Source organism: Carcharodon carcharias, chromosome 21, assembly GCF_017639515.1.
Source record: "Carcharodon carcharias isolate sCarCar2 chromosome 21, sCarCar2.pri, whole genome shotgun sequence".
Lineage (NCBI taxonomy): Eukaryota > Metazoa > Chordata > Chondrichthyes > Lamniformes > Lamnidae > Carcharodon > Carcharodon carcharias.
Genome location: NC_054487.1, coordinates 63,264,030 through 63,285,920, shown reverse-complemented (window position 1 = coordinate 63,285,920; position 21,891 = coordinate 63,264,030). Strand labels below are relative to the sequence as shown.

The following is a 21,891-nucleotide window of genomic DNA, read 5'->3' as shown; positions in this document are numbered from 1 at the left end:
AAACAATGCTTGGTAATTATCTGTCATTCACCATTAACTGGTGCATTCTCCATGGCAACATCTCTACCAATCAGAGTCCACTTGCCAACCAATCAGTACTCTCTTCTCATACAGTATAAAGTTGTTGCTTCCTCTGACATTGGTATTCTTGTGATTGTCCTGCTGAGTGCAAAATGAAAGCTTTCACAAAATGTCTTTTTTCAGCAATACTCAAATGTGGATTGAGTGAACCTCCCGTTTAGAAATGGAAAGTGCTAGAAAAACTCAGCAGGTCTGGCAGCATCTGTGGAGAGAGAAGCAGAGCTAACGTTTTGAGTTGAATATGACTCTTCATATTGGAATATATTGAAACATATTGGAATGTAGCAGAAAATTTTAGCAGACATCTCCCTCAAAGGCAAAGCACAGCTCCAGTGTGCAGCACCTTTCTAGCACCCAGGAGGAATTCCTAATATTGGTGAATTTACATAATGTCCTCAGAACTGTGTTACTGAAGGAGGTGGTGATACAGGGCTCATGGAATTACAAAGTAGGTGGTACAGTGAAAATGGCAAAAAAAACAAAATACATCCTCCAATTTAGGGTTTGTGTAAACCACTCCTGGACAGGGTGCACTTGGGGCTAATATTGATTAAGGGTGTAAAACTTATGGAAAATCAGAATTTAGATTCAGGTAGGTTTTATTACTGATCTGACTGCAGTCCCCAGGGTAAATGTGTTAACAGACACAGAGTGACAAAGTGTAATGAAATGGTTCAGTTTATTGCTAAACAGGAGTGATGCACTGGGATACAATAGTTCAAAAACAAACTTACTGTGCCACACAGCGATGCAATATTTCATCATAGAATGTTCCATTTGGGCAGTTGCAGCCTTCAGCACAATCATCACCACAAACTTCATTTATAGAAAGTGACTGGCAAGTCCGTCCACAAGAAGAAGAACAGGTATGGTACAACATGTTAGCTGGGCAGATGATACCTATACAGCAGAAAAAAATTAAGCTGAATTTTACCAAAAGCATCAAAAAGATATCCAGTGCACAACTATTTGTATACCACTTTTAACACTATAAACTCCCAAGGTTCTTCATGGGAGCATTATAAAACAAAGTATAACACCGAATCACGTAGGAGATATTAGGTTAGCTTGACAAAAGATGCAGGTTTTAGGGAGTATCTTAAAGGAGGAAAGTAAGGTAGAGGTGTAACGGGGGAATTCCAGAGCTTATAGCCTAGGCAACTGAAAACGTGGTCATCAATGGTGGAGAAATAAAAATCAGGAATGTACAAGAGGCCAAAATTAGAGGAGCGCAGTTGACTCGGAGGGTCGTGGGGCTGTAAAAGACCATGGAAATAGGGAGGAGCAAGGCCCCAGAGGGATTTGAAAACAAGAATGAGCATTTTTAAACCAAGAGGTTGCTTGGCTGGGAGTCAATGTAGCTCAGCAAGTACAAGGGTGATAGAGGAACAGGAGTCAAGACACAGGTAGCAGGGCTTTGGACGAGCTCATGTTTATGGAAGATCCTGGCGGTGGCCCTAATCAGCTCATAAATGGGCATTTAATATACAGATTGGCTACCCGCCACTAATGGGCAGGTTGTCTCTGCAGGTGATGGCTCATCTCCAGGAAGATTGCCTGGAGATGGGAACTCACGACTTCCATGAAATTTCTCCTGGTCCCGCCTACATGCTACCCCCCCCACTGTCCCCGTGGAGCTGGGGAGATTCCTTCTTCGATGTGTCAACTGAGTTTCGATTCTGCATTGGCAGTGAGTTCTTGATCTTAGCTATCTTGTAATTGGGAGGAAGAGGGAATAGGTTGATGCAATGATACCATGGGCTGGAAGAGAAAATCAGAGATATATCATCCTTCACCCCCTCTCATTTGCCTCATGGTGGCCAATTCAAAGGAGCACCGGCCTGGAAGAAGAATCTGGTCTTTTAGGTGGGCTTTGTTGATTAAACAAATCAGAGAAAACAGGAAGACACAGAATAAACACCGAAACAGAAAGAAAATTTTAATTTTTAGCCAACAGTTAAAACTCTTACATTTTAACTTTCCATTTGTATTTCAAAATTATTAATCAAATGACTGTAGGATGAAAACATCGAGACAGTTCAATCAGCCAACCAGTATATGGAAATTACAACCATGTCTGCAGTGCTAAAGTCCCAATCTAATGGCACTGTATCTTCAATTTAAAATTTAGTTATGTTCCTTAAAGAAAGAAATGGAATCTCAACCTCCTATTCTGAATTTTTATTGCAAGAAATAGAGGAAATCCACCCTCTGTTCAACTCCTCACCTCTTGAAACTTTATTTCCTTGGGTAATTAGAATTAGGTTTAACACAAAGATGCAGTGACATTTTTTTTTTTGCAGTTGCTTGTTCTTTAACAAAAATCCAATGAGTTTTTTGTAGCTAGCACTGAGGAACAATATCACTAAACTGGGAAATCATGAAATGCCTGTCTGAGAAGACTCAGCCTGCTGGAAGCATTGCGCATTTTATACAGTTTTATGGGGCCATCATGCACAAGTTTGAGCACTCTGCAGCTGTATGGCTGAAAATTTCATCAGTAATAAACCTTGTTATTGACTATTTAGCCACTGAGTAGTGTGAATGAAGCATCCTTGCAGTTCGGTCATGATGAACTGTTTATCTTTCATTCTACAAAGTTGAATTGTTTAAACTCATCCACAACAAAGTTAAGCACATCCAGCATCCTGCTTTCCATATATATTAAATAGGGAAGTTACCCATTTGTTTACAAAAGAGAAGAAATGCTAAAAATTTCAGCTCTTTTACTGGCTTTAACTGCAAATTTCACAGGTCATTTGCAAATTTCAGGAACTCAAAGCAGTATTGTAAAAATAATAACAAACGTGTATTTTTTGATTAATTGCAACTCTTCAAAAATAGCGGTTAAAATGATGAAAGTGTCTCGCAATCTGGTAGATGTTTTCAGACCTACAAACCAACTACATCAGCAAATCTTGCCCATTTTAAGAATTTTTCTCCTCAGTTTTCTTCTATTCTTTCCCTTGTCAAGTCACATGCAACTGTCCATGCCACAGACTTCCATACATCGGCTTCAATCTTTTGTGATTAGCCGGATGGCGAAGCAGCTCAAGCAAGGCTGACAGCATCAGTTTCTCTCTACCTAAGGTGAAATACCTAATTATTGTTGATGGTCCAGCTAGCAGCTCATTGTGAGCAAGGAAAAAAAACATCCAAGTGGATTCAAAAACAGTCAGTTCTGCACTCGTAATAGTCTACCTCGACGTTGGGTATACACCACTTGAGGTATCAAGTCTATAGAAAGTAACAGGTGGCATAACTCAATTTCAGAGACATTGCTATTTATCTCATCTACCTTGTTATTATAAATTCACCCTTAAAAACTTACCACAGTCTGACGCTTCCGATCTGAAATTGATATGGACCTTGTATTTGGTGCAAAGATAAGCATAATGCGCAAGGGCTGTACACATGCATAAACTTCCACATTTGCAAGCATCATATCGGCACTGTTGATAATAGGGGCTGGGATTCACAAATGAATGGCATGGTGCAAAGAGTTCTTGATTGAGAATATCACACATTGTTGATGAATATAAAGCTGGATGCGCAAATAAGGCAAAAAAGATTTAAATTATCAAGTTTGTAGTTAGGAATTAGAAATTTACTCTTAGAAATGAATCAATGTAGCTTATATAACCCCGGCATGTATCAATTAAAAATATATACCATTCTGTTGGTTAGTATCACAGGGATCAACCAAAGGAATATTTAATGGAGTTACGCAAGCTGATGAAATCTTCCATGCATTGGCGTGTAACTGTGGAGTACCTTCAATCATACCTACAGGGGAGCTAGAAGTGAAAAAGGAAGGATTTACAATGCATTATAACAAGCTTTCCTTACCAATAAGCAAACTAAAAACATAAGAAATTTTATACAAACAGCTGAGCAAATCTCGCAACTGAGGAGATCCACCGTACTCCATGTCCAACTATGTTTTATGTAATTCTTAATATAGTATGCATCACCCAATATGCCTAAAGACAAGGCTTATATGGCAATTAGCAAACCTTCCACTGGTGCTATTTTCATGGATCATGTTTTCTCCTTTTACAATAATCTCTTGAGGCTATATCACCAATATACAATTATCCTTCAATTATACGCTGCAGCATCTTGCCCAGCTATATCGGACAGGATTTTTTGGATGGCTGAGTTTCCCACCCCCATTGCTGAGAAAGTCAGCAGGGGTCACATCCCCACTGATGTGGAGCATTAATTAACTGGAGACAAGACTCAGAGAATAGCTGGCAGCTCAGGAGCTTTAGCAGTGCCACCAGGAATGTTGGTCACTACTGAGGAAGGAAGGAGCCTCAGAATATATTTTTTCTAATTGCCCCTGATGGAGGGAAACCCCTCCAAGGAAAGCGTTGGGGCTGCGGTGGCTGACTTTCCTGCCTGTGATTCCCCCACCCCACACTCACCCACCCCAACCCCAGGCTGTCACTGGGCTGCTGCCACCATTTAGCCTCCCTGCCAAGCAAGAGTTGATCAGCTGTCGGCAAAATGCCAATAGCCTGGGAAAATGGTCTTTAATAGGGCCTTTGCAGTTCCAACTTATCCACTCCCTTACCCTCCATCGGTAAAATTCCCCAAAAGCAGGGCATGGTCGGGAGCCGATCCTCCATGGCTCCCCCCCCCACCACCCCATGATTTTACTGGGCCCCCTCCCCCCACCTCATGAAGACAGCTAATACTCTCCCCATAGTATTGACTTAACAGAGAGTTCTCACAGATGTGCTCTGAAATCAAATGAAAGGAAGGTAACCCAGTTAAGTGTGCAACATGAAGCTAAAAAACTGTTCCTGAACTGAGATCAGCTACAAATCTTTACAAGCATGTCTACAAATGTTTAATCTAGACAAGACACTGTAACAAATTATCAGTTATATAATACGCTCTATCAAATTATATCAGGTATATAATTTCCTGGGCCTGTGCTCAAAGCATTTTTCACAATTAGAAATCAAGTTACATTATTTTAGCTTTGTATTTCATGTAAAAGGTAAAACTTTTACAATTGGTAGTGTGGACTCACAGGAAGTCATCTCGTAAGTTTCCATTATATGTTCCACATAAGCCCACAGTGTTTCCCCTCCAACTGCTATCAACTTGGAGATACAGCCTTCCTCCTTCTTTGTCAAACCGCATCGAGAGACCAATGTTTGTCTTCACTTGTACAAATATGGATGATAATCTATGACATTCAACTATTCCTGCAAGTAACAAGATCTGTATTTTACAAAATGCTTGCACTACAAACAGATAGCTCACAAGAATGTTTTATCTACAGCCAGGAGATATCAATATTTTCTTGCACTGCAATCAGAATTACGTTAACAATCTAAGCTAAAGTATTTGTGAAATACAGCCCCACAGTTTGCAACATAATTAAGATATCTCATTTTGAAAATTTTCTGAAAGAAGAGTTTAAATTGTCAATGATTACAATTATTTTAGGAAAATGTTACCAGCAACAAACCAGAAAGGAAAAGCATTTCAAAAAGCCATGAGAGAATAGGGAGCATGGGGGCCACCTCACCCAAATGGACAGCTGGAACCAAAGGACTTATTAATAGTGAATGTATTAGCATAAATGTTCTGTTCAGTTTTGCCTGTTTTGTCCATTTGCAATAGCAGGGGGAACATGCGCGGTGCTGCCTAAAATTTGGGAATTGGGACATATTGCATACAAGTTCTCAATTCTAAATAAATACATGCCATCATATTTCTACTTCTCTTTAGTTCTGAAGAAGAGTCATACGGACTCAAAACATTAACTCTGTTTCTCTCTCCACAGATGCCAGACCTGCTGAGTTTTTCCAGCACTTTCTGTTTTTATTTCAGATTTCCAGCATCCACAGTATTTTGCTTTCATATTACAATTTCTCAATGCTGTCTTGTACAGAATGTCCATTCCTAATTATGCCCCAGTGGCAGTGCATGACAGAAGCTTCCCAATATGATCAACAGCTCTTGTACGTTGAGCACAATGTAGGGGGAAGTGGTGGCATAGTGGTAGTGTCACTGGCCTCATATTGCAGACACCCACATGAAAGACCTGGGGACCTGGGTTTAAATCCCACCATGGCAGATGGTGAAATTTGAATTCAATAAAAATATGTCACATGCAAATGCCACTACCTGGAAGTTCCCCTCCAAGCCAAACACCATTCTGGCTTGGAAATATATCGCCGTTGCTTCACTGTTGCAGGGTCAAAATCCTGGAACTCCCTCCCTAACAGCACTATACACCACGTGGACTGCAGCGGTTCAAGAAGGCAGCTCACCACCACCTTTTGAAGGGCAGTTAGGGATGGGCAGTATATGCTGGCCTATTTCTACTTCTCTTTAGCTCTGAAGAAGAGTCATACGGACTTGAAATGTTAACGGTTGGCGGGCAGGCGAAAAGGCCAAGCAGCCTTTGCATTTTTTTGGAAACTTCATCCACGGGCAGGATGAGGTTTCCAAAAGCAAATAAAAATAAAATAAAAACTTTATTTTTTCATTAAAAACATGCCCCTGCTCATGTGACAGTGTCACAAGAGGAGACATGTTTTATTACATTTAATGTTCTTTTTAAAAAATATCTCTTCATCTCCCCGAGGCAGCTCCGTGCCTCAGTGAGATTATGCAGCGTTCAGTCACGCACATGTGCGAAGTTTGCACTTGGCCTGTTGCCCTCCTCCCCCCCCCGCCCGCACAGGCTGCGCTCAGCACTGCCTCTTGCGCATCACTCTGGGCAGGCCTTAATTGGCTATCCAACCACACCAAGCCCACACGCCAAGGGTAAAATTCTGCCCAAGGGGCTTGACAAAGTTGATGCGGAGAAAATGCTTCCCCTTCAAATCTAGAACAGTGGGTCACAGTCTTAGAATAAGGGGTCAATCGTTTAGGACTGAGATGAGAAATCTCTTCTCACAGGATTGTGAATCTTTAAAATTTTCTGTGACAGAGAATTGTGGATGCTCAGTTGTTGAGTATATTCAAAAAAACAATTGATAGATTTTGGGTACTATGGGAATTAAGGCATATATGGATAGTGTAGGAAAGGTGAAATTGAGGTAGAAGATCTGCAATGATCTAACTGAATGGCGGAATGGCTTGGAGGGCAAAATGGCTTACTCCAGCTCCTATTTCTTATGTTCTGGGGAATATGGTGCCAGTTTCAGTTGAAGAGCATTAAGAGAATAATCATAGTTTTATTAGGTTTAGAATTAGTTCTGAAAAAAGGCAAGGAAAAAAGGGAGTCAATTCATCTACATAGTTGACAAGAGCCAAACGCTATTTTTACATTTTATCCCCTTCCCACACCATTTGCCATCATTTATAAATGTATTCAGAACAGCAGTATATATTCAACGAATCTTTTATGTTATCAGAGATAAAACATAGAAGGAATGTGCAACAATTATGATAATAGTGTGCGCTCTTAAATTGAAAGGAGTAGCATGGCTTTCAAATAATATTTAACGCTCCAGTAACATAATTCACATCAGCAAATAAAATATTATCTTTGCACTGCATGTCATTTTGGCAAATAATGAGTAGCTCTTTCTCCTGAAATGCTAATTATTCCTCTTTACAGACTTCCATGATAGTATAAGGGAACCAATTACCATTGTTATATGGCAGACCAATTGCTTGATGGATGCCAAGGTGTATTTCTCCTGCTCTCGTTAGGGTTATTTGGTTGCTTGTATCACCTTCTATCACTAAGGTTACTGACTGAATGCAACTGTGGTCCAGATTCTGGAAGAAAAAAATTAAAACATACACTATAAGGCTCAAACCTATTTACTCAATAGTTCTGACATAGGAATATTTTGCGATAAAGCAAAGATATCATGTCACACAACATTACCAAGCTGAATTTATCAACTATTTGACTTTGGTAAACAGGAACACATTTCACCCTAAAAAATCCTATAATTTATCCAGTTGTGGTTTTTTTTTAACCATGACTCCAAAATAAAATATATTTCTTGTAAACATCATTGTGTTCCATTGTGAGCATTGAATGACTTTTAACCCTTTTAGCTCCATTAATAAAGCACAGAAAAAGCAATGAAGAAATTGCAGGTCAATCAGCGTCTTAAAAAGAAAGGACATTTTGGTGATAGCTTTTCATCAGAGCTGCTTTACAGAGAAAGAGAAAAGGATGAAGTTCTTACCAGAAGAAAAAAAAATCTGAGAAATTGAACGTATCTGTGGGAGATAGCTTTGGAAAGTCCAATACTGGAGATAGAGGAAGCTATTTAAAACTTAAATCTGGCTGTTTTATTTTCACATATTGATAGGTCAGGTGTATATCTCCTTTTTCTGTTTTCTTTTGGATTTTTAGCCTTTCAGTTAAAAAAATTGAGTTTGTCAAAATTTTAACTCCACTGGGGTAACTATTATTGTACAATATAGAATATGCTTATGATCCCTAGGTGTAATTTTTATGATTTCCATGTGCAATTTTGAGGAAATCCCATTATCAATATCTAAGATTTAAGCAATTCTTAGAGTAATATGCAGCTGGATTTAACGGAGGTGATGGGGATCTTGTTTGCCAGCTCTCCAGCTAGCGGGAGCCCCATGTCCCCTCTTTAGAGAAGGTTCCTTGAATTAAGTGTCACTCAGACACTTAACAGGACAATGGTGGACCTTAAAGGAAGTAGCTGAAGAGGTAGTGGAGGCATTGGTCGAAATATTCCAGAGCTCACTGGATTCTGGGAGGGTCCCAGCGGATTGGAAAACCGCTAATGTGAAGACCCAATTCAAGAAGGGAGGGAGATAAAAAGCAGGAAACTATAGGCCAGTCAGCCTAACACCTATCACTGGAAAAATGCTAGAGTCCATTATTAGGGAAGAAATAACAGGACATTTAGAAAAGCAATCAAACAGACTCAGCATGGTTTTGTGAAAGAGAAATCATGTTTGACAAATTTGCTAAAGTTCTTTGAGGATATAACAAGCAGAGTTGATAAAGGGGAACTGTTAGATGTAGCATATTGGATTCCCAGAAGGCTTTCAATAAGGTGCCACATTAAAGCTAGGAGCACAAGATAGGAGCTCACGGAATTGGGGGTAATGTATTAGCATGGATTGAGGACTGGTTAGCACACAGAAGACAGAGAGTCAGGATTAATGGGTCTTTTTCAGATTGGAAAGACGTAACTAGTGGAGTGCCACATAGATCAGTCCTAGGGCCTCAATTATTTACTATCTATATTAATGACTTGTGGCGTTGGGGGCCGAATGTAATGTATCCAAGTTTACTGATGATATAAAAGTAGGTGGGAAGGCACATTGTGATGAGGACACAAGGAATCTGCAAGGGGCTATAGGCAGGTTGAGTGAGTGGGCAAAAACTTGGCAGATGGTGTTTAATGTAGGAAAGTGTGAGGTCATACACTTTGGTAGGAAGAATCAAAAGGCAGATAAATGGAGAGACACTCCAAAAAAGTGCAGCTTTGAGGGTTCTGGGTGCTTTTGTGCACGAAACACAAAAAGTTAGCATGCAGGTGCAGCAAGTAATTAAGAAGGAAAATGGAATTTTGGCCTGTATTGCTAGGGGGTTGGAGGCTAAAAATAGGGAAATCTTGTTGCAACTGTACAGTGTGTTGTTGAGGCCACATCTGGAGTACTGTGTACAATTTTGGTCCCCGTATTTAAGAAAGGATATATTGGCATTGGAGGCAGTTCAAAAGAGATTCACTAGGCTATTTCCTGGGATGAAGGGGTTGACTTATCAAGAACGGCTAAACAGGTTAGGCCTTCATTCATTAGAGTTTAGAAGAATGAGGGGTGATCTTATTGAAACATACAAGGTTCTGAGGGGGCTTGACAGGGTAGACATTGAGAAGATGGGGGAATATCAAACTAGGAGACATAGTTATAGAATAAGGGGACACACATTTAAAACTGAGATGTGAAGGAATTTCTTCTCTCAGAGGGTAGTGAATGTCTGGAATTCTCTACCCCAGCGAGTTGTGGAGGCTAGATCACTGAAAGTATTTAAAGAGGTGGCAGATAGATTTTTGAAATATCGGGGAGTTGAGGGCTATGAAGAGCTGACACGAAAGAGGAGTTGAGGCAGGGCAGGCTTGAGGGGCTGAATGGCCTATTCCTGCTCCTATTTCTTATGTTCTTATGTTCCCTGGGATTGAGTACCCTAAGGGCTGAAGCCGGCCCAGTGAAAACTGCCGGCCAATCAGAAGCAGCAGCTCAATTGAATGGCAGCACCACTGGGGAGTTGGAGGCTGCTGCAACTATGACATCATCTGAAACTATTATCATCACTGGATCCCAGATCACAGCTAAGTAGATAGAGTCAAGAAACAGATCAGCCATGATCTAAATGTATGAGGGAAGAGCTGAACAATCTACTCCTGTTCCTATGTTCCGATTGTCCAATGAAAATTAAGAAATGGGAAATAAACAGAGCGAAGGGCTGAGAAGGAGGATGAATTAGAGTGGGTGAGTTCAATGTCAAATCAAGTGCAGAAAGAGAAATAAAGAGGAAACAATTGGTTCGACAGAAAGAAAAAGTAAGCAAAAAATCATTTTCTATTTGCCATTTTTTAAATCTCCCATGACAATTTACTGCCTGAAGGATTGAGACTCTACACTTTTAATTGGTCATTTTCTGGGCTGGAGAATTTAATTGGTAGTTATTACCAATTATCCCATTGCTTAAAGGGTATTTGTGCTACTAATTACTAGACTTAATTTTGTGTGGCAAATTTATCAAACAATTAATGTGTAAATGTAGCAACTTCATGACACTCACAAGGAGGACGAAATGCTGTTTTTGCAAAGCTACAGCGGAGCAGCGCAAATTGTCCAGCAGCGTGCAGCAATTCAAAATTTATGGGGTCTCTCTTCTTCGCCATAAATTGCTGAAAGATTTCAACATTAAGAATGTTGCAAGTTGTTCACACACTTGTTTATTCAGCAATTTTTGGGCATTATTCAAGTATTCTGATTCTTTTCAAGATTCCTAATGGAGTGGATATGTTGAACCCTGATAGTTTATTTGAGATTGCCAAACTGTAGAAACAGGGTGCACAGGCTCCAGTTTAGAAAGGGGGAAATATACAAGCATTTTACATTTGACTACCTTGTATATTGAATGGTGAATGTAACAAATGGACTGCCCAGGGACAATGAAGGTAGATAATGTGGAAAATATTAGATGGACTTCCTAACCTTTCTTGTTCCTGTAATTACCAATGTTGTCATGCTCACTTTGAACAAAACGTTCTCAACTTTGAAATAAATGAGAAATACATGCAGCTTGGTTACTGCAATTCACTGAATGACAACTTATATATTTCAAGATTTTCATCAAAACGTATACTCTCAATTCGTTTGGAATGCTTTAATATCCTGCCCAAAAATTCCCCTAAAATGTTTCAAGCACAAGTGGATGGTAATGTAAAGGTATTTAGGAATACAGCCATCTTGAGTCATCAGCCCAAAGTAATTTTCCACATGATGAAATAATTCAGCTTAAAATAAATGGAGATAGTGAGTCCCAGCAACTTTGGTAATTACCAATTGACCATATTACAAACTGTTATTGCGAAAATGAAGAATCTGTTGCAAAACGTAAAATACCTAGTTGACTTACATAGAAGTGTCAAAGTTTTACTCTTATTTTATTCAATCAAATTAAAAAACACACACATTGGTAATGTAAGAGGCAACTGGAATTTTAATCCCGCATTCTAAGTTTTTCAATTAGAAGAAGAATTTTTATTCTGTTACCTGGCCACAAGGCACATTCTGTAATGTCACAGTGAACTTGTTACTTCTGCGGCTCTTTGCAAAGATGTACTGGCATGTGCCAAGAAATGTAAAAATCCGACCATCAAAAGTAGTAAAATGCATGTCTCCTGTGACTGAGCATTCAGCTAAAAGAAAGGAGTATTTATTACACTTTTTTTGAAGAATTTCAAACTTTCCTAAGCATAGAAAGAAAGAACTTGCATTCATAGAGTGTCTATCAGGTCCTCAGGAGATCTCAAAGCATGTCACAGCCAATGAATTACTTTTTGAGATAATCACTATTGTTAGGTAGCCAAGTGCAGCATTTAATTTGCTAACAGCAAGGTCATAAAACATTAAATTAGATAAATGACCATTTAATCAAGTTGATTGAATGTTGGCAGGGAAACTGGAAGAAGTCCACTGCTCTTCCCCAAATAGTGCTATTGGATATTTTATATTTAACTGAACTGCAGCATTGAGCTTTGATGTAATGTTCAGTCCAAAAGACAGGACCTTTGACAATGCAGCAACTCCTTTGAATTACATTGAAGTGTCATTCTAGGCTAGTCATCAAATTCAGGAAAGGAATGTCAACTACAACCTTCTGACTAAAGTGAGAGCGCTACTAAAAAGCCTAACTGACATTTACTGGAAATATTCGAGAAAAATCAATTTCCTCCATTGTGAAATTTGAAAAAAATCAATCTACCTAATTAAGTGATAGTGATAGATTACCTTATTATTGTGTTAACAGGTGCACAAAATCTGACAAAGGAAACATTATTACCTGGGCAATCATTGTCTGTACAGTTCCAAACGCCACCACTGCAAATGCTGCAAACATCAAACATGCCTGTTATTGTTCACATCTAAACACTATATCTGGGGCAGGATCTACCAGTCAGCGAGCGCGGACAGGGCCCGCTCGCCGATGTGTAAAATGACGTGGGGTGACGTCAGGCGGGTATCCCGAAGCCAACCCACTTCATTCACATTTTCAGGTTGGCAGGCGCATTAACATGTAATTGAACTCATTAATGGACCTGCCCATCCAACTTTAAGGTTGGCGGACAGGCCAGGAGCCTGCATGAAAAAGCATGAAATCTCATCCATGGGAGGGATGAGGTTTCATGAGGATTTTAAAATATCACAATATTTTAAAATATAAGTTATGGACATGTCCCAAATCATGTGCCAGTGTCACATGAGGGGACATGGCAGGGGAATTTTTTTTCACCTGTATTTCAAGTTGAATATCTGAGCTGATCTCCCTGAGGCAGCACTTAGCCTCAGGGAGATCTGTGCACTCTTTACCCCGACCGTTCAGGAGCCTGCCCTTGCCTGCTCCCGCACTTCCCCCCTGACAGGGGGAAAATGTTGCCTCTGACTTACAATATAGAAATATACTAACGAACCTCATGAATTATTTAAATTAGATGGGAAGAAAAATATTTGACTACAAAAATAATTAAAGGTTTAACAAATTAGCCAACTAATACACAATTAAGGCAAAATTGTTTTTACTGCTTCTCATTTTTAGTATTCCACAATATACCTTTGAGGTCAGTAAGTTAGTTTTTCTATATAGAAACATACCACATATTGCAGCCCTCCTGTAAATGAGATCCTATAGGATAGACTGTGCCATGGTATATACACGGGCAGTTAGATACAGATATACAAGTTCCATTCTCCATGACAAGTCCTAAACAAAATTAGAAATATATACACAAAATAATTACTCCATGTTTCATCCTTTTGCAAGTCGACAGAGTGGATACTATTGGAGAATCTACAAAAACTCATACTCGCCCACATCTTGTGTCTAAAATGCTCCTCCTCTGATACTACAGCTACTTGCATAAATTATTTTACATTTGTGCTTTACATTTTGTTAAATTTAATAGTGCTAATAAAACATATTTTGATTTGACTTACAATGCTGGTCTTGTACACCTCATAAAAAGGTCAGAAGCCAGCCTTAACACAGAAGATAACTGGTTCCACCAGCCAGCCCTTTCCCATAACCAATAGCTGCTCAGTATGTTTAGTTAGCTGATAATAATCATTTCCAACTGTGAATTCTGGAAGCCTCAAACATGAAATGCTGGAAATTCACAGTAGTTTGTTTGAAAGCGAAGAGAGATGTTACTAGCACTAAAAGTACATGTGAACATAGCTGTAATTTGTGCCTTGTAGTACATTAAGTCCCCATTTTAAGTTGCCCCTTTTTAAGTCATTCCACTAACATTATTCAGTTAACAGGGCCTGTATTCATGTTTAGCGTCATGAGTTTCATTTTAACATTGTTTTGCACTAGGTCCCCTGTAATGAACTTTCCCCTAAGATCTCTGACTCCCTTCTACACCCTTCCCCCCACCAGGCCCAATCTCCCCTATGTCCCCCACTCCCCAAGGCCTTGGATACCCCCAACCATGAGGACCCTAACCATCCCCTCACCCCACGCTCAGACTCTACACCCTCCCCCAGGATTGGTAGCCCACCCTCCTCTAACCCAAGCACCACACCCACCCCCCCATCATCGAAATCTGACATTGTGATGGGCCACCCGACCCCTTGACCAGCTCCACCCATCTTCTGGTCAACTCCGGCCATTGGTCGACTACCCCATTCTCCCAACTGGGTTTATTCCCCCATTTCTGGCATGGTCTTAGCTGCAGTTGCAGCCATCAATAACTGATTCCCCAGTCGCTGTCTGACTGAAGGCCCAGCCTGTCAATCATGCTAGGCCTCCAAGTTCGGAACCATTCCATGACATCAGAGACATGCTGTGAAGTTAAAGCTCCACAGAGTGTGGGCAAATCTGATTTTCAGGTTCTGCACAGCTTTCTGACCAACCTGGACCCTGCATGTCAAGTCAGTATAACTTCCACCATAAATATCTGATGCCACATGTTCAGAGAGATGTAGAAGCTAAAAGAAATCTTACTAACTGGTGTTACTACTGTATTATACACGCAGTGACTAACATAGATTCACTGGCACAATTCCCCTTACAATAGGTTTAGCTGGGTCATTGAACTTAGAAAGCAGTGGAAGAAAAATGAACCTGTATCTCAAGTATTTTCCCCTAGCTCTAGAGCTATGCAAGAAAGGCATGTGTCACTCTGAGTCAGGGAATGATGGATGACAATTATAAATCCAAACATTTTTCTTTAAGTGAACATTTACAAAAAGGGGTGAAATGGTCTTACCGTCTGGGCAATAGCAGCCATCTAGGCAATGCAGACTACTTCCTAAGCATTCTTTTTCAAACGTGCAAGTAGGTGGGCAGCAACTAATACAGTCACGATGAACAAAACTATCTTCACACTGATCAGCTGAAATATAGCACAAATTCATCACAAAATTGTTGACACTACACAATTTTGAACATGAATAAGAAAAACTTACCAAAGTTGAGAACATGAAACAAGGATTTAAGTTGTGTCCATCTACATTGTTGCAGTGCAAAAATGTCATCCTGCCATCTATGTGGGGAAGTATCATAAATAAAATGAAGCATGGCTTTTCTGACTATTCTACTACCTATGTGGCGACAGTACCCCTTTACGAAATACTAATCTATCTTTATGAATAGAAAATCATAGTTTCATGCTACGTCAGGTGTCAAGTTCATTCCAATCAGGCAATAGAGGAGGAGATAACCTCCAAACCTGGAGAGAAAAGAATCTATAACACTGTTGTAATGGTAGATCACTTCAAATGCTGAAAATCAAGACTTAACCATTAAAGACACTCAGGCACCTAACACTGATTAACATATTAACCTTCAAAAAGACAATATGCATAATTATATGCATGCCCTTCAAAAAAAATCACCCTTATACCAAGATATTGGAGGGTTTGTGATCCAGTGGGTAGCATCCCTGCCTCTGAGCCAGAAGCTCAGTTCAAGTCCCACTCCAGGACCGTATGGCCAACAAAGGTGTGTTCATAATGTGGTCAAACAGGTTGAGTGGCAGCTTGTAAATCCTTCCAACATATGCCAATAGCAGGTGGTAAGAGTGGGAGAGATTCCTGGTCAGTCACATGACGGAAAGAAATTGGAATCTCTACCATTCCGATCCATAGTTCCAGGCCACAACAGGTTCACCACAGCAACTCATACTTATTGGGGGGCCAGTTGGCTGGATGGCTGGTGTGGATCAGATTGGTGCAACAGCATGGTGTTTGATCCACATTGTTGCTGGGCTGGATTTAGGACCTGCCTCCTTGTCCTACTCGTGGTGCTGTGGGTTGGGCCTGCCATCGGACAGGGAACAGAAGAAGACACTGGGATGTTTTATACTTTATGTGAAGAAAATTATTTCTGGTAATTGGACTCAAATAATCATCTGGGTCTGTTCTCAGCCAGTTCATGTTCACACTGAGAGGCCAGAGAATTAATAGAAATTGGTCCTCGGGCCACATCCACAGGTAGCCCTCCTGAGCGAAGACTTCAATGTGAAGCCACATGCCTCGCAGTGCGTCTGAAGGGGGATTGGAACAGGCTATGTGATGAGGATCGATCACAACTGCAGCTGAAGATATCAGAGAGGTAGGTCTATCTATTTCATCACCGGCTAATTTATTGATGGAATCCTTCAACAAATTAGGCCCCTAATTTACACAATTAAAGGTCCTAATGCTGGTTTCAGACATCTAAAATAAAGACGCCGTAAAATAGCAGTGGGCCAAACACCAACACAGATTGACCACAGGCCTCCGAACTGCTAAATTGGTATGCTTTCACTCCTTTTTTTATGTCTGAGCAATTGGCACATACTAATTTACAGCCACCTAGATTATATTAAAAGTTTATGCAAAATCTGCTCTCTTCCTCGCATCCAAGTTTTTTTCACAAATTAGGTTAAATAAATGTTTACGCAAAATATTTCAGAATTCTTTATTTTGGTCAATAATTTATGGCGCTGTAAGAGATCATACTATGTTAGTGTGCTTTAATATTCAAAGTAATGATACTAAAAACAATAAGAATAAAACTCACTACAAGCAGGAAAATCATCTCTCCAGTCCATTAAGGGATATCCTGCATGAGAACATGCCCTGGCGTACTCTGTTATTGCACGACAATGGGTTTCACTGTCATCAATCCTGTTTCACAATAATAATAAACTTATTTGCCACCTAACATTATTTTTATATCAATCCATCTAATTAATTTTTAATATTCACTAATGAAACATAAATATTTTTTCTTATGAAACAGACACAATTTTTAATATTTTACTGAGAAAAGAGTAATAGATTAAGTTAGGAATTTAATACTTACATGCACAGATCATTAATACAACTGGCAATGTAGGAATTAGGCTGAACAAATTCACGACAAGTAAAGAAGGGAAAACCCATTAGAACGTCACATTTTGCAATGATATCCTAAATTAAATTTTAAAAAGTGACATTTAATAAAAGCATGTGGCGTTTTTTATAAAACAAATCTACAAAATGAATATATTATGCAATAATTTCCATTATGCATAGCTTTCAGAATATGTTGACAAGTTAACCTCAGTGGTCAGAATGCAACTCTTGATTATAAAATATAAAATAAATCAGCATGCATTACTAAAAATCTTCCTTATGCCTTTTTCCTCACATTATTTATCTTCATAAAACTAACAGAATTCCCTTTTACCAATTCATTCATATAGCCATAATATGTAGAGTAGTGTTAATTTATGTCAGGTTGGCTTAGTAAGCAATACTCTCGCCTATGGGTGCATAAGCTTCAAGTAAGAGCTAGGTCATTTAGAAGTGAAATCAGACAGCAGTTTTTTTACACCAAGGTTCATGGTAACCAATCAATTGAAATTTTCAAGGCTAAATAGGATTTTTTAGATCAAGGATTATGGAACAAATGCAGATAAAACAGATCAGCAATGATCTAATTGAATGACTGAACAAGCTCGAAGGACTGAATAGCCTCACCCATTTTCTATGTCAGTAAGCTATGGGTTTGAGACCCACAACAGGACTTAAGCAAACCACCACCTTTATTAAATCTCCTCTTGGCCTTCTGTTACTGTGGACATAATCTCAGTATATTTGTGTTTCCTCATAGCTTTCTATACCTGATATCATCTTAGTCAATCTCCATTGTAAGTTCTTTATGACTTTATTGTCCTTTTTATAACAGGTGCCCAAAACTGCAAAACTTACATTAATTTGTAAATTATTAAAGGTGCTGACAAATGACCCTCTCATGAAATTAATTTGGATTAATAAATTAACTTTTCAAAACAAAAGTAATCATATGTACTGTATATCCTTCAAAATAAAAAACCTTATACCAAGAAATTTTACGATTTATGAGGGAAACAAATTCTGGTAATTAAACTCAAATATAGTCTACATCCCTAGGCATTGCTTAACTGTGCACATCCAAACAAACAGGCCTGAGGAGCAATGGAAATTTGTCCTCAGGCCACATTCACAGGCAGTTCATCTAAATAAAGACATCAATGTGGAGCCCTTTACCCCGTTGTAAGCCACTGAAAGGGGATTGGAGTTAATTACTTGGGGGAGACTAATCGCAACTCCAGCTGAAGAATTCTGAGGGGGCAGGCCTGCCCAGTTCATCACCAATTAATTTATTGTTGGGATCCTTCAACAGGCTCTAGGCCCTTAATTTACATATTTAAGGTCCGAATGTCTGTTTTAGGATCTCATAAATACAGACCTCACAAATTTAGCAGTGGGGCCAAACACTGTGGTTTTGGGACCACTGGAGGACTTCAATCATAATCACAGAGCCATAAAATATGTACAGTTGAGAGGCCACTCTGCCTATCATGTCTATGTCAGCTTGTTGCTACAGCAATACTCAGGGAATGCTCTATTAACAATGGCTACAAGGTTAAAATGTGGTCATATCCATCTGTTCAGATGGACATTAAAGATCCAAAGGCATTGCTCTTAGTCAATGTTCCTTCCTCAACCAATACTACAACAAGACAATGGTTAACTATCTTTTTTACCTCACAAATATTTGTAATACATTGTTGGGATAGAATAGTTGCCATGTCAACTCACAGTCACTACAGTCCAAAAGCTTTGAGAAGTGTTCTGATATGATAAAGGGCCATATAAACCCAAGTACTCCTATATATTATTTACTTGTATTCAAAATCATAATGTTAAAGGTCCAACAGATTTTCATTAATACAGTAATTTAAAAGACACTAACACTAATTATTGCTCCTTTGTATCGACATGGACTAGGGAAATCGAGTGAGACAGATTCACATGGGGCTTCATAAGGTGATTGTGACATCCAGCTGTTTCCAAAGATAGCAACGTCTTCAGTCAGCATGCCTGAAAAAAATCAATGCAATAGCATTAGTTTAATTCAATACTTTACAAACTTCCCTGTGTGAGAGACCTCCTGTAGATATTGATACACTCCCAGGCCCCTAGCCCTAATTTCTGCTATAAAACAGAAAGTATTTGTTTTAATACATGGCTTCAGAACCACGATGCTACGAGAGAGAGAGATAACCTCCTCAGCGTGACCTGTGGCTCATGGCTATGGCCATTTATCAGGCACACTAAAGTGGGGGAGGGGTTTAACAAGCCATCTGGAGTGCTGGTCCTCCAGTCAGCCGCTGGAAAGCTACTTCCTTTCATCAACCATGCTCTGGCAACTGCACTGTGCTCGCCTGGCAACTGGAAGGTTCCAGCCAGTGACAGAATCAGGGCTTTAACCAGCTCTTTAATAGGCTGTTTCACCCCCAAACTACCATTTTCCAAAATGGCCCCGAAGCAGAAACATTCCTGAAAATTGGTTTGTGGGCCCACCCCCCCATGCCACACCCATCAGGCTTTGAAAATTCAGCCCATAAAAACAGCGAGCTTTTTCTCTCATCTCCCATATCGAGACCATTCTCCTTGATTGGTACAACAGAATGAACTGTTTCTTGACATCATTGTACCTTCAATGTTATTCTTTGTATCAAGAAGTTCGTATCCAAGCTGCACATATTTTTGTGATGGCAGACAAGACTTGCTACTAAATGCATTTGTTTCCACGAGAAACACCAGTAAGCCAGTAACATTGCTGACCCACCATTTTCTCAGCCAGTACAAGCACATCAATAAAATCCAAGCAATCATGTTCCCTTGTTGCCCTTTAGAGGCAGAGGAAAATATAAAACATGCAGTTACTGGGCTACTTCGATTCGTAATGTGAACTTAACATGGGAAAATTAAGCTTCAAGATTTCTCTTTCCCATTGTCCTTCAGGTCAGATAGGTTATCTTAAAGGTCATTTTCCCCAAGATTAAATTGGTAGAAGTAATGTTAGAAAAAGCACTGGACCCAGAATTGCAAATCCTCTACCCAAATATTCTCAGCTGAGAATCTCCTTGGGAATGAATTTGCTTCCTTGAGCTGCAGTGGAACAAAAACGAGCTAGGAGGTTTTCTATCTCATACTATCCCAAGGTATACATAAGACCATAAGGCGTAGGATCAGAAGTAGGCCATTCAGCCCATTGAGTGTGCTCCGCCATTCCATGAGATCATGGCTGAACTGATAATCCTCAACTCCACTTTCCTACATTTTTCCCATAACCCTTGATTCCCTTACAGATTAAAATCTGTTTATCTCAGCTTTGAATATATTTAATGATCCAGCCTCTACAGCCCTCTGCAGTAAAGAATTCCACGGATTCACTACCCTCAGAGAGAAGAAAGTCCTCCTCATCTCTGTTTTAAATGGGTGCCCATTTATTCTGAGCTTATGCCTTCTGGTCCTAGATTCTCCTACAAGGGGGAACAACCTCCCAGCATCTACCCTGTCAAGCCCCCTAAGAATCTTATGGGCTGCATCTTCGGGTCAGCGAGCTGGGGGTAGGGCCCACTCGCCAATGCATAAAATGATGCGGAGTGACGTCACCCCGCGTCATTTAGATTTTTAGTTCAGCAGGCGTGCAGCCAAATTGGCTGTGCACCACCGAACTGTCAAAGGCCTTCTAAGGCCATTAAAAAAGTAATTAAGCTGATTAATGGACCTGCCCGTCCAACCTTAAGGTTGTCGGGCAGTCAAAGAGCCCAGGCAGCCTTCAGTAAAAGTATGAAGCCTCATCCATGGGCGGGATGAGATTTCATGTGCGTATTAAAATTTGTATGAAATGTCTAAATAAAAGAAATTAACTTGTCCCAGCTCATGTGACAGTGTCACACAAGGGGATATGTCAATAATTTTTTTTCTCGTCTTTATTCAACGTTTGAAACCTGAGCCAATCTCCCTGAGGCAGCACTTTGCCTCGGGGAGATCTGTGCGCTCCTCCGCGCACAAGCGCGAAAGAGTGCATTTCCGGCTCAGGGAATCCCCCCACCACCACCGCCCGCACAGGGAGCACAAGCACTCCCTGGCGCACACCACACTGGGCAGGCCTTAAATGACACACTCAACCGGGGGTGCCGATTGGGAACCTGCCTGCTCACACTTGCTCCAGCACAACCCCCCCAACGGGGGGATGATCTTGCCCTGTATGTTTCAATAAGGTTGCCTCTCATTCTTCTAAACTGCAATGAGTACAGGTCCAACCTACACAACCTCTCCTCATAAGAAAATCCCTCCATACCCGGGATCAACCTACCGAACCTTCTCTGGACTGCCTCCAAAACCAGTATATCCTACCTTAGATAAGGGGACCAAAATTGTTCACTGTATTCTAGGTGTGGCCTAACTAGTGCCTTGTATAGTTTTAGCAAGACCTCCCTATTTTTATATTCCATTCCCTATGAAATAAAAGCTAAAATTCTATTTACCTTCCCTATTAACTGCTGAACTTGTATACTAGCTTTTTGTGATTCATGCACAAGGACCCCCAAATCCCTCTGTGCTGCAGCTTTCTGCAGGCTTTCTCCATTTAAATAATATTCAACTCCTCTATTCTTCCTGCCAAAGTGCATAACCTCACATTTTCCCACATTCAGTTCCCTTTGCCAAGTTTATGCACACTCACTTAACCTGTCTATATCCCTTTGCAGGCTATCTGTGTCATTCTCA

General features: G+C 40.0%; 1 protein-coding gene across 1 annotated transcript in view; it reads right to left on the bottom strand.

Annotated features, from left to right (window-relative positions):
- The window catches only part of otogl (otogelin-like), a 198,816-nt gene that overhangs the window by 161,154 nt on the left and 15,771 nt on the right, over nt 1-21,891 (bottom strand). The window contains exons 6-17 of the mRNA XM_041215660.1: nt 19,064-19,191; nt 17,147-17,253; nt 16,862-16,968; nt 15,066-15,191; nt 13,447-13,555; nt 12,638-12,684; nt 11,848-11,993; nt 7,707-7,839; nt 5,126-5,303; nt 3,754-3,878; nt 3,413-3,625; nt 816-981 (exon numbers count right to left, since the gene is read on the bottom strand). Of these exons, the coding sequence (XP_041071594.1) occupies nt 816-981; nt 3,413-3,625; nt 3,754-3,878; nt 5,126-5,303; nt 7,707-7,839; nt 11,848-11,993; nt 12,638-12,684; nt 13,447-13,555; nt 15,066-15,191; nt 16,862-16,968; nt 17,147-17,253; nt 19,064-19,191 (1,585 nt within the window). The remainder of the gene's footprint in view (nt 1-815; nt 982-3,412; nt 3,626-3,753; nt 3,879-5,125; nt 5,304-7,706; nt 7,840-11,847; nt 11,994-12,637; nt 12,685-13,446; nt 13,556-15,065; nt 15,192-16,861; nt 16,969-17,146; nt 17,254-19,063; nt 19,192-21,891) is intronic.